General features: G+C 45.7%; 1 protein-coding gene across 2 annotated transcripts in view; it reads left to right on the top strand.

The window, feature by feature from the left end:
- Positions 1–12,102, top strand: part of ptprt (protein tyrosine phosphatase receptor type T) — a 313,345-nt gene that overhangs the window by 243,454 nt on the left and 57,789 nt on the right. For both annotated transcript variants that reach the window (XM_007884878.2, XM_042341838.1), the window contains one exon: positions 3,694–3,730. In XM_007884878.2, coding sequence (XP_007883069.2) covers positions 3,694–3,730 — 37 coding nt within the window. The remainder of the gene's footprint in view (positions 1–3,693; positions 3,731–12,102) is intronic.

Here is a 12,102-nt window from a genome sequence, read left to right as displayed (position 1 = left end):
AACATTCCAGCGGTGGTAGTTTATGTTGAGAATCCCTGGAGAGATGCCGTTTTGGTGCGTGTAGGTTGTGCTCTGCCACTGGTAATGGCAACCTTGCTCCAGCACAGCTATAAAATATTCAAGGACAATTATTGATAGCCGGCTGCACAGGAGCAAACAAATTACCCGGGCCCTTTAATAACTGCAAAATGATTTATGCGGCTGAATGCCCCTAGGATTGTTCACAAAGACTGCATAATTCCATTGCATGCCTCGAAACTGTACATTAATTATTGTAATATTGTCTGAGTTGCTAGATACCCGTTCAATTTCTATCCAGTTGGATTATTAATTCAAACTCAAAGTCACTGCATCACAGTTATGAAACATCACCAGAGAGCGGTGAATAGGATTTGGGGACTATTTGAAGAAGTGAGTGCAGTTTTTTTCCAAAGGTGTCTGTAGACGATATTCCACACCCCCCACCGCCCCACCTCCCCCCGACTTCTCCTACACACCTCTATTCCCTTACCCCTCACATATGCGTCAAGTTTGGAACACATTGATGCTGCCTCCAATACTGTAATGTCTCCCCACCCCACTCCCCTTCCCACCAGTACTGACCTGGAATGTCCGCAAGTTCAAAGTCCCCATCTCAGGGCTCAAACCGACAATGGTCTGACTCAGAGCTAAGACTGCTACCAACTGAGCCAGGCTGATACCTGCCTATCTGAGTGAGTCATTGTGTACTTTGTGCCTTTGCCCATTGCAAGGAGTGCCCCTTGGACTTCTGTCAGAGACATATTGCCAATTTAACGGGTTTGCAGGGTTACAACGCCAATTTACTAAGAGAGCGTAACTGTTGTCCACAGAATTTAGAAATCAATTGGAATATTGTTTTTGATGGAACAATGAACTTCTCAGGATTAGGTATCGATCTCAGAGGCTGATCCCTCCAGGTGCACTGAACGCCTGCTAATCTCATTGGTTTATTCATAAAGCCTTTAATTAGCCACAGTGCTTTCAACAGCAAAGGAACTCGTTATTTCAGAACTGATCATGACCCATAATTGTCACCCGCGATCATATCAAAGGGAGGGGAAAAAAGCCGACTCCGCAGTTTTTTTTTTGGTCTGTCCCGCACATTGGTTACTTATTGCTCTTTGTTTTTGATGCAGTTGGGCTTTGACCAGTTTAGTGAACTAGCAAAGAAGATTGTTCACTTAGTGAAATTTGTTGACTTGGGTCGTCTGATTGAGATCAGCAGCCAAAGTGTTGAAGAAGTTAATTGGAGGACGGCAATTGTGAAAGAACTTTTACAAGAACAACAACAACAAGATTTTGTTTATAGAGGGCCTTTCACGTCGGGAGGACGTCCCAAGGTGTTTAATAACCCGAAGGAGTAAAATCAAACTGGGAGCTCAAATGCTGTATGTCGTCAATAGCACTAGAGGTGAATGCTGGAAATTGACCGTTGAGAAGGAAGATTGGAGATGCTTCTGAGTTGGACAGGAAGAATGAGTAATGAGAGGGGCCTTGAACTGGAAAAGGGCTGAGGCTGAAACATGATGAGACAGCTCAACAACAACTTGCATTTATATTGCAACCTTCGCAGGAGATAGGTAGCGTCTCAGAGTGCTGAACTATGGTGTAGCTTGAGGCCAAGCCAGGGAGAAAGGAGAGGGGACTGTGGGTAGGGTCAATTTTGGGGGGGTCACCTGGGTGTCTGACACATGCAGAAACCCATTACCATGCTTAAGAACATCCGAACCAAACCGAGAATTCCATGCATCCCACCTATGCACGGAAATTTCAGGGAATAGAATGCGTATTCTCTCCCTGGAGGACCACATCATGCTCACCCAATTCTGGAAAGTATTAGGCACAGGTTGGCAAGAGCCAAGGCTTGGGGACATCAGAGTGTGTGAGAGCAGATCAATGAAGAATGTCTTCAGGTGCGAGTTCCAAAGATTCAGGATGCAGTGGCCAAAGGTTCGGCTGATGACATCCTCTGGGCAGGTGATTTGGGAGTCACAGGGAATGCACCTGTCTGAATAAATTAATGGCAAAGAATCTAGAGGCTGCCAAGGAGTGTGGGGATAATGCCATGATGGATTGGGCATGTGCGAAACCTGGGGCTAATAGAAGCTCTTCGTATCCCAACCAGGTAGTGTGGAGTGAAGCTGGGCTCCTTTTCTCCCTAGAAGAGAAAGGCACACGACAAGGTAGTGCAAGGCTGAACACGTTCGAATGAAAACGTCTTAGGAGAAGCTTTGAACTACAGTATCAAAGGATTGGGTTGCCAGGATGTAATTTTAATAACCAAGTGTGGACAATACAAATGTTAAATAGTTAGGCAGCTGCAAGGTGCGAAATCTGTAATAATTTAACAATTAGAGGCTTGCATAAGCACTGTTCATATTAAACTATGTAAAGTCACCTTGACAACTTGTAATTACCCGGTCATCTTATTTCCTATTAACTGAGCAAGACAGATCTAAATAGATTTCTGGAGCAACCAGATGGTGTGCGCATTGTGTGCTAACTGAATGGTTTATTTTTGTTTTTACCTTTACTTTACTTCCTTTGTCCTGTTTCTTTTCTTATGTTAATCCAAACATGATTTTATCAGGATTGTGAGAAAATGGTCTTTACTGTCTTGAGGACGTACAGCGTTGGGTTTATTTTTTTGGGTGGCCAATCTGGGTCAGCTCTGCTTCCACCCGCACTCTCCATTTGCATTGAGCATTTCATAGGTTTTTGGCTTCAGGCTGTAATAGTTCCCTTGGAGCCACTTTTCTGCTCCAATCAGAGAAATATTGTCATTGGGTGAAGCTTACGATGTTAATTAATACAGGCAACGTGTTCTGAAATGCCACAAACCTTATCCCTTTCTCACTCAACAGTAACTTTGTCTTCCCTTCCCTTCCTCCCAGCACTGAATGGGACCAATATTGTATTTCACGCTGTAAAGCCCTGACACAGTGACTCTAGCGTCTAGTTCGGCTGAGTCCAATGAGATGGAATGCTTCTCTTAGCTATGTCACACTAGACTGTAGTCCCATGAAGGATGGTACCTCTAACAATACAACAACGCAATTACATTTGTATAGTGTCTTTCACGTTGGGAGGATGTCCCAAGGTGCTGGACAATCAACTTTTCGGACCTGAGCTGGGGGTCATGATTGAGGAGGGTGGAGGGCAGAGGGCGAAGGAAGGTGATCGAAAGCACGGTCAAAGTGGAGGGTCTCGAGATGGGTCTTGAAGGAGGCAAGGGAGGGGCAAGGTAGAGAGAATGCGGGAGAGTTCCAGAAGGTGGGAGCAGAGTGGCTGAAGGCCCGCCCGCTTATGGTCGGGTGGGCGAGGCGAGGGAGGTGAAGTGGCCAGAGCTCACTGAGTGGAGGGAGCGGGCAAATTGTAGAGGGTTAGGAGGTCGCAGAGGTAGGTGGCAGCAAGGCCATGGAGGGCTTTGAAGGTGAGGACCAGCATTGTGCTACGGTGGAGTGATAGCCCAGACAATGTGAGTTCAAAGTCCCGATGCCGAGCCTGAACCTGCAACTTGCGGGGCGAGGCCGCTACCGACTGAGCCAGTGTGGGAGTGACACCACACATACACACACACACACACACACACACAGACCCACTGAGGGTCTGACAACCAAGCTAATCGCAGCTGCACAAAAAATGACACCGTCTCCTTTTCATTTCTCTCAGGAAACCAAATTCAGCTGCGTAAGACTGGCAACAAAAGGTATGGAAGTTTCCTTTATCTCTCTTTCCTTGTCTTGTTTGAGTTCAGCGACGACAGTGGCAACAACAACAAAAAAAGCAATTTTCTTCCTATTTTGTCTCGAGGAGAGAGAGAGAGAGAAGGAGAGAAAGAGAGATCCTCAATCAGGGCTTGATTAAGTTGGTTACTAAAGTGCCACCCTCAGTTCTGCATGTTGTTTCCTTTTGTGATTAACACAGTCTGTTGCAGTATTTCCCGTGAGACCCAGCTATTTCGTTTACCCGTGCGACCGCAATGTTGCTTTGCACCTGTACTCGATTTTCATTTTGTGTGTGCATGACTTATCATTCTTCTGCTTGGAGTCATCTTCATCTCGGGAGCGTTAAGAAAGGCTACATCCCATGTCTAACACCCCGTCATTTCTCAACACAAGTGACCTTATTTACTTTGCAATGTTTTTCATGATCGCAAGCAAAAAAGCTACGACAGCTAAAGTGAACTCCATTGAAACTGCCTTCAGTTCCCATTTCTTCGTTCAGGTCCTCCATTACCCCCCACACCCCACCACCCCATGTTTCTCGCTGCCGCAGTTGATTGATTATTTTGCCCGTCCGTTGCCTGCCCGTTAACATCGCGCTTCTCCTTACAGACGATTTTCAAGAAAATCAAAGGCAAAGTTATAGCACGGCATCTCCATTTAAGAGAACGGCCATAATTTATTCTCCCAACATCGGAGATTAGAGACAGCAGAAGGCGGTATCATTAAAACTGTAATCTGAAGTGATTGGTAATTTCTCGAGGGGAGGGGAGGGAGTGAGGGGAAATCCAGATTGTTTATAGGACGGGGGATGTAAGATATTATCAAAGCATATTTCCTCTTGGTAGACTTGCTTCTTTCTTTCTTCTCTTATGCATGCCGACCTGGACTTTTCCCTTTGTCTTAACGCTAATAGGTAGGATACAGATAACTACACCGTACATACTTGTCATCCCAAGTGCAGGTGATTATTAACTCTCGAGTCAGCGATATCTATATGCCTGTCCAGCCTTATGCAGAGTTCTGCTTGTAAAATGTTATCCGCGAAAACAATCCACTTTTTCTGGGAGTTTTGGGGTCTGTCTTTTTGCCCTTGAGGGTAACTGCTGGAGTCTTAAATGGTTAAAACCCCCATCGCTTGTCATTGAGAGCACTGCCTGGGAAGCATTCCAGTTGCTTGTCCAGCTAGGACCGTTTGGCTTACAGGGTTGATGTGAGATGAGTGGGAAGAACCCTTACCCCCTCCCAAGTCCTGCCGATGAGCTAGGCTGGGCTAGGCTGTCATCGGCTGTGTCCTGGAGTACTGTTGACCTGCCTGGATCAGGACCCGGACACCCATGAGAGCACTCGCCTCGCAAGTGAGAGGACTTGGGTTCGATTCCCGGGCAGGGCGAAACATTGGGGAAGTTTTCTTACTCCACAGGCTTCTGTTTACCTTGCAGTAAGTAGGAACCCAGTTGTTAGTCGATTGGCAGATCACTTTTCCGAGGCGTAATGATTCCATAAAAAAAAATAATAATAAAATCAGTCACTCAATCCACGACTGTTTGTGGGACACTGTTGTACGCAATTGGCTGCCGCGTTTCACCCATAAAATACAATCAATTCACTTTACAGTATATCCTGTGAAGTGTAGATAAGGCCCTGTATCAAATGCAAGGATTATTATTGTTACTATTATCCAAGACTGCCACAGAGGGTGGACTCAATTCCAACATCCCGTTGCCAAATACGTAAGCTTGGAGGAGGCCACCATGTTATTTGCCGATGGAGATGACATTGCCGTGTTTCTGTGGTGGGGCTCACTCCCCCCCAACACACTGACCTCAGCCTCCCGAGGTACTGGAGAGGTGGGACATCGACATTGCTGTGCGTAAATCGGCTGCTGCGTTCCCTTGCAAAGTACACAATCACTACACTTTGGAGTAAGTCCTTTGAGAGGACATGAAAGGCGCAGCATGAAATGCAATATTCTTATTTTTTCAGCCTATTATGAAAGCTCTTTTAGCCCCCCCACCACTGTTCAAACAGTGGGCGTTGTGTTTGTGTGTGTGTGTGTGTTTGTGCAAATGACAAGTGGACAGATTGTTGCTCGATGGTTAGTTATGACATTGCAAGGGCCTGATTGATTGCAAATATGCTTTGTTTTAAATTTATGAAGTGTCTCTGTAATCCATACTGATGTGCCTTGCGGTGTACTGGAAGGTTCATCTGTAGCAGACTCATTCTTCACACTTCAGTGCAATGTTACCTGCGCCGCTCATTTATTGAGGACAGTAATATGATGGTATGACAGGAGTAGGCAGGTGCTTTGGCAAGGCTCGGCCAGCCAAGTCACAAAGGAGGGGCGCTATCTCTGCATGCAACGACCTCAGGCATGTATCACACACTTGCCTCTGAGACGTGAACATGAGAGACTGCACAGGTTACAGCCTTTCCCCCCAGCCCCACCCCTCCCCACCCCCACGCCCCTCTCCACAGTTGGAACGATTGATAGAGGTGCTTAAAATCTAAAGGCTTTAATAAGGTGAACCTTAAACAAACCATTTCTACCCATTGGTGAATCCAGACCACGAGAGTATAAATGTCAGACAATAGGAATTGTAACAATAATCCTTGCACTTCCTATAGTGCCTTTCACATTGGAGAGACGTCTCAAAACAATTCACAGGATATACTCCGAAGTGTAGAGACTTTGTATTTTGTAGGTGACTGCGGCAGCTAATTTGCACCCAGCAATAGCCCACAAGCAGCCATGAAGTGAATGACCAATTTTATTCAGGAGATTTTAGGCCAGGACACCAGGAGAAGCTCCCTAAATTCAGGGCGACCAACATGTCATGAAGCTACCCTATTATCTATAAAAATATATATATATCAGCATTTCTTTAAGGTTTATCAGATATTGTAATATTATCATGACTTTTTGGTCACTCTGTAGAAATGAGCAGATCTGAAACAGTTTAGGAGGAATTTCTTTATACAGTGGGGACTGGGAATGTAGAACTCACTGCTGGAAGTTCTGGTTGAAGCAGAAAGCATCAATGCATTTAAGAGGAAATTCCATGCATACATTGAGGGAGGAAGGAATGGAAGGCTCTAGGAGAGGGAAGTGATTAGGAGTCTCATGTGGAGTATAAAGAACAGCACAGACTAGTTCTTGATAATAATAATAATAATAATACTCTGTGTTTGATGTAGCGCCTTATCACGTCTTCGAGACATCTCAAAGCACTTCACAGAATATACTGTAAAGTGAGTTGACTGTATATTATGTGGGTGAAACGCTGCAGCCAATTGCACACAGTAGCGTCCCACAAAAACAGTCATGGATGGGGCGACCAATTTATTCTGATTATTATTTTCTTGAAGGGATTATTACCCCAGAAAATCGATCTGCCAGTCGACTAACCGCTGGGTTCCTACTTAATGCTACAGATTCATTGTGATCTATCATCCATTTGCTCTGCCTTCTCACGAAACTTTGGCAAGTGCTTTCGCCAACAGCATTCTCCTTCAACAAATGTTGTTTGTCGGAGGCTGCATGAGTAATAGTTCATAGGCCAGGACATTCTAGTTTCAGATGATAACACATTCCATTTGCTTTCCATCTTCCTCACAATTTATTTCCAGACGGGGAAAGTAATCAGCAAACTGTCATCACGGGGAAACAGAATTCTGTTTTCAATTATCCCACCTAGTTAAAACTTTCAGAACTTCTCAAGAGGAATTATTTGTGTAAAATAAAAACACACAAAAGAAAATGAAAAACAACTCTCATTGTTTGAGAATATAGGAAAGTGCTGGACTGAAAATAATAATAATAATCTTTACATTTGATATAACTTCTTTCATGTCAGGGTGACGTCTCAAAGCACTTCGCGGGATAAACTAAAGTGTAGTGACTGTGTATGCTATGGGTGAATATAGCAGACAATTCGCGCACAGCAATGTCCTACAAATAGCCGTGTAGTGAAGGACAAATTTTATCTGGCAGATTGATGGCCAGGACATTTGGAGAAACTTTCTTCTCTTTCGAATATCGCCAGAGGATCTTTAATGTCCACCTGAACATGCACAGACGGGGCTTTGGTTCAGTGTCTCATCTAAAGGGTGGCACTGCATTGGAGTGTCAGCCTGGATTATGTGAGCTAAAGGTCTCGCACAATTTTTTGTGCGTCGTCCTGGCTCAGTCAAGGGGTACGCTCATCTCTGGGCCCATTCCCACTTCGAAAATCGGTCGTTCACGTCACAGCTATTTGTGGGACATTACTGTGTGCAAATTGGCTGCCGCGTTCACCTGCAAAATACGCAGGCACAGGAACTTAGGCTGTTTCAACTTGTCCAGAATTGTAGAACCAGAGGACACAGCCTGCAATTGAAGAGGGGTAAATTCAGAACAAATTATGCAAACACCAATTCAGTGAGCGAATAGTGATACCTGTGGAACAGGCTCCCTAGGGAGACATTTGAAGCAGGAAGTGTTGATTCCTTCAAACACACATTAGGAAATAACATTATGGGATATAGTACATAGTTAGTTTGGGACATGTGTGCCTGCGACCACCAGGAAGGCGGAGGGCGAACGAGATGGACCTTTGTCTTTTTTCATCCAGCATTTCTTATGTTCTTTTGTTCTTAAGTTCTAATAATCCTTGCATTTGATATAGCACCTTATCACATCGTTGAGATGTCTCCAAGCGCTTCGCAGAATATATTGTAAAGTGGACTGACTGTGTGTTTTTGGGAGAAACGTGGATGTGTTGTGCTACCTGTGAACCCGAGCCCAACAAAGCTTTGTTTCAAAGCAATATCTCTATCTGCTAGGCTTCACTGTTATTATGGTTTGAATTGCACCGTCGGGAATTTCTGCTGCGGGCTGTGCATTGAGAGCAAGTTATGCGTGAAAGTGAAGAGACGAGCGGTGATATGTGTTTTGTGCCTATTGTCTATTTCACTCAAAGCAACCAGCTAAGAGTTGAACAAAATGATCGCTTCCGTGCTTCTAATGACAAGGTAGTGTTAGTGCACTTAGCACTGAACGGAATTGTGAAATCGCGACATTTCCTGTTCACTCTTGTGGCGTGTTAGAATTATGAATTTGTTGCTTATTTTTGATCCAGAACAGCGTAGCGTGTGATATCCGATGGCTCCAAATGACATTAGTCAAGGATGCCCCGTGGTCAAATTGCCCTTCCGATTTTTTTTCCTGAGCTGAACCCCTGTTCTTCTTCCTCTGCCGTGATCTTATTTTGGGGTCTGCCATAGAATCATAGAACGTCCAGCACAGAACGAGACCATTCAGCTCATCGAATCTGCTTCAGCTCTCAGAGCAAGCTGTTCATTCAGTCGCACTGGCCTGCCTTATCCCCATACCCCCTTCAAAACTTTCATGTAGCTGTCTACTATATCCACGACTGTTTGTGGGACACTGCTGTGCGCAATTGGCTGCTGGTTTTGCTCACAAAATCCACTTTATGATATATTCTGTGAAGCACTTTGAGTCATCGGAACGATGTGATAAGGCACGATATTAACAGCAAGGATTGTTATTAAATGCAAATGCAAATATTATTTCTTCCCTCTTGAAACCCACGACAGACTCTGCCTCTACCAATTTCGTTGGCATGGAGTTCCACGTCCCCACAACCCTCTGAGTGAAGACATTCTCCTAAAATCAAGCCGTGAGTTAGCTTATGGGACGTTTAGCATATGGTGTGGCTCTGCCTTGAGCCAGCTTGCTATGAGCAATTACGACCGTATTTCTGTCTCATGTTTGAGAATGCTGAACGAGTGATTCAAGCCTGCTGCCCAGTGGCAATTTTGATGGCAAAGATTTGTGATTGGAGCCACAAGATGAAGAAGAATAGAGTTGGAGAAGTGCTAGGTTAATAAATCTCCGCTTTGAATGCATATTACTTTCATATAATACAAGTTGTCACCGTCATTGACTGGACGACTGTGTAAAAAGGTAGTCTAATGATTTATTCATTATCTCGGATACAAATCGCCCTGCACAGCACTCAGCTCCTGGGCCCTTTGTGTGGGTTTATCCATATCAATTCACTTCTCCTTTACAAATTTGGATTTAACCAAACAGAAGCATTTGATCACATTTCAAACAGGGGGAAGCCATTCAGCTCATCGAGCCTGCTCTGCCACAGGACACTCCCCAGTCCCACGTCGTACAACCTCCCTCCTTTCCCCTCTCTATCTGACCCCTCTTTTTCTTCCCCTACAAACAAAAGCACAAATCAGAACAGTGGCTTGGACACTCAATCCACGACCGTTTGTGGGACACTGCTGTGCGCAATTGGCTGCCACATTTCGCTATGTCAAATGCAAGGATTATTATTAGTATTATTTTTATTAATTCCACCTCCCCGCCATATCCCCTAATGTTTTTACAATCAAAGTAGCTCCCCGTCTCTCTCCTAAACTGATTTCTTACCTCTGACTCTCTCTGACTGGCTCGCTCCCTCCCTCACCTTGTTCAAGGCCCGTCTGACATCGTACCTCTTTGACCGCACTTTCGGGGATCTTTCCCCACCCCGCCAGTCCCCTCTGTTCCAACCTCCACCTCGGTGCCTGGCTGGCACCGTCAAGTGCTTCCAGAAAGGCACTGTATAATGTGAAAGGCACTGTATAAGTGTAAATTGTATTGTGTTACACAGCCTCCACTACTGTATCGGGTGACATTAATCCATCATGGCAGAACGATGAGTTTTAGTGACCACTTGAACTGTGTTGATACACTAGCTCTGAGCTTTGAGGAGAAGATATAACTGGAAACAAATGAGATTATTGTGAGTTCCTCAGGCGATTTGGTTCAGTGGAGAATTCTGCTTTCTGTTCCACCCCGTAATCCCAGCAATTAAAATACTAAAAGTTTGAACGCGATTCAAAGGTTCCACTAAGCCAAGGAAAATACCAGTTTAAGACTGACCCTAATTTAATGTTTTTGTATTTTTTTTCTCAACCAGACCATGGAAATGTTTTGCTTTTGCACAAAATGACGAGCAAAGATAGTGATTTGGTCAACCACTCCATGGCAGCTTGTGGGACATTGGCGAGGGGCAATTAGCTGCCATATTGTGCCCACAAAATACACAGTCAATACACTTGACATTGTCATAGAGTCATAGAATACTACAGCATAGAAGAGGGCCATTCGGACCATTGTGCTTGTGCCGGCTCTTTGGAAGAGCTACGCGATCAGTGCCACTCCCTCCGCTCTTCCCCAAATCCTTGTAAATGAATATATATCCCGTGAAGTGCTGTGAAACATCGATAAAGCGTTAATGGGCAACTAACAGGGAACGTGTCATCGGTGAGGGTCGTCGGGCTGTGGCAGAAGTGTCCGGATAAGGAGCTTCGAGGACAGAATCCAGCGCGATGCGCGTGCGATTGCGACTGCGATTGCGATTGTGATCGCTCCCGCACTCCAGTCTGCCTTCCTGGCTTGCGTGTGAAGCAGCAGTGCCTTTTGTTTGACAATCACAAGCGTGGCGGCAGGCGTTAGAGGGTTCGGATGTGTGTGATGGAGTGGTGGCGACCGCTGTGAGCAGCTGCTGCTCACACTCTCCCAGGCACAGGCGGGCAAAGCATCGACCGCCTGTGACACTAATCCGACAGTGATTGATTTTCACGAATCCCATTCCGGCCCGTCGTACCTGGCTGGTGTCCCGATACCGCCTCGCGCACGCTCGTTCCCCAACCCCCAACCCCGCACTCCGCTCACTATTCCAAGAGCTCGCAGCCCTGTGCTCATGCTCCTGCTCTGGCCATCTAAGTCGTGACTGCCTCCAAGCAGTCAGTGAGGTAACGAGCCAAGCAATATGCTGTGCGTCACGGCCCATTGCGCTGTTGGGAGATGTTTCCATCTGGCTTGTTGGATTTGGTTCAGCGCCTCCTTTATTTTTTACCCGATTGCCAGGCGTGAAACCACGTAATGTTTCGCAGAGCCTGTCTCCCTCTCCCTCCGCCCCTCGGTCCAGATCTCTGAGGTTGAATGGCGAAGCGCAAATTTGTTCTTCCGTCGGTTGCAGAGCCTGAAGTCATCTGAAGGATGCTCTTGCTTGACCATGAATTGCAGTGAACCCCGTGTGCGTGTCTGTAAGGCGGACGCGGCAGCCAGTTTGCGCGCAGCGAAGTCCCGCAACGGAGAGAGTGGACATTTTTTATCTGGAGGCTTCTCGGCCAGGACACCGGGAGAGAGAAACTCTTCGCTCTATTCGAGTCATGACCATTCCCCCAGATAATACCTATCGTTGAAAGGAGCTGCACAGTTCCACGACCTCTCCAGTCTTCACCCAAAGTAGCCATTCCTCATACGCAGACTGAGAATTAGTGCCTT

This window comes from Callorhinchus milii, unplaced genomic scaffold (genome assembly GCF_018977255.1).
Source record: "Callorhinchus milii isolate IMCB2004 unplaced genomic scaffold, IMCB_Cmil_1.0 Scaffold18, whole genome shotgun sequence".
NCBI lineage: Eukaryota > Metazoa > Chordata > Chondrichthyes > Chimaeriformes > Callorhinchidae > Callorhinchus > Callorhinchus milii.
The sequence above is the reverse complement of the archived record's forward strand: the minus strand, read 5'-3'. Positions and strand labels throughout refer to the sequence as shown.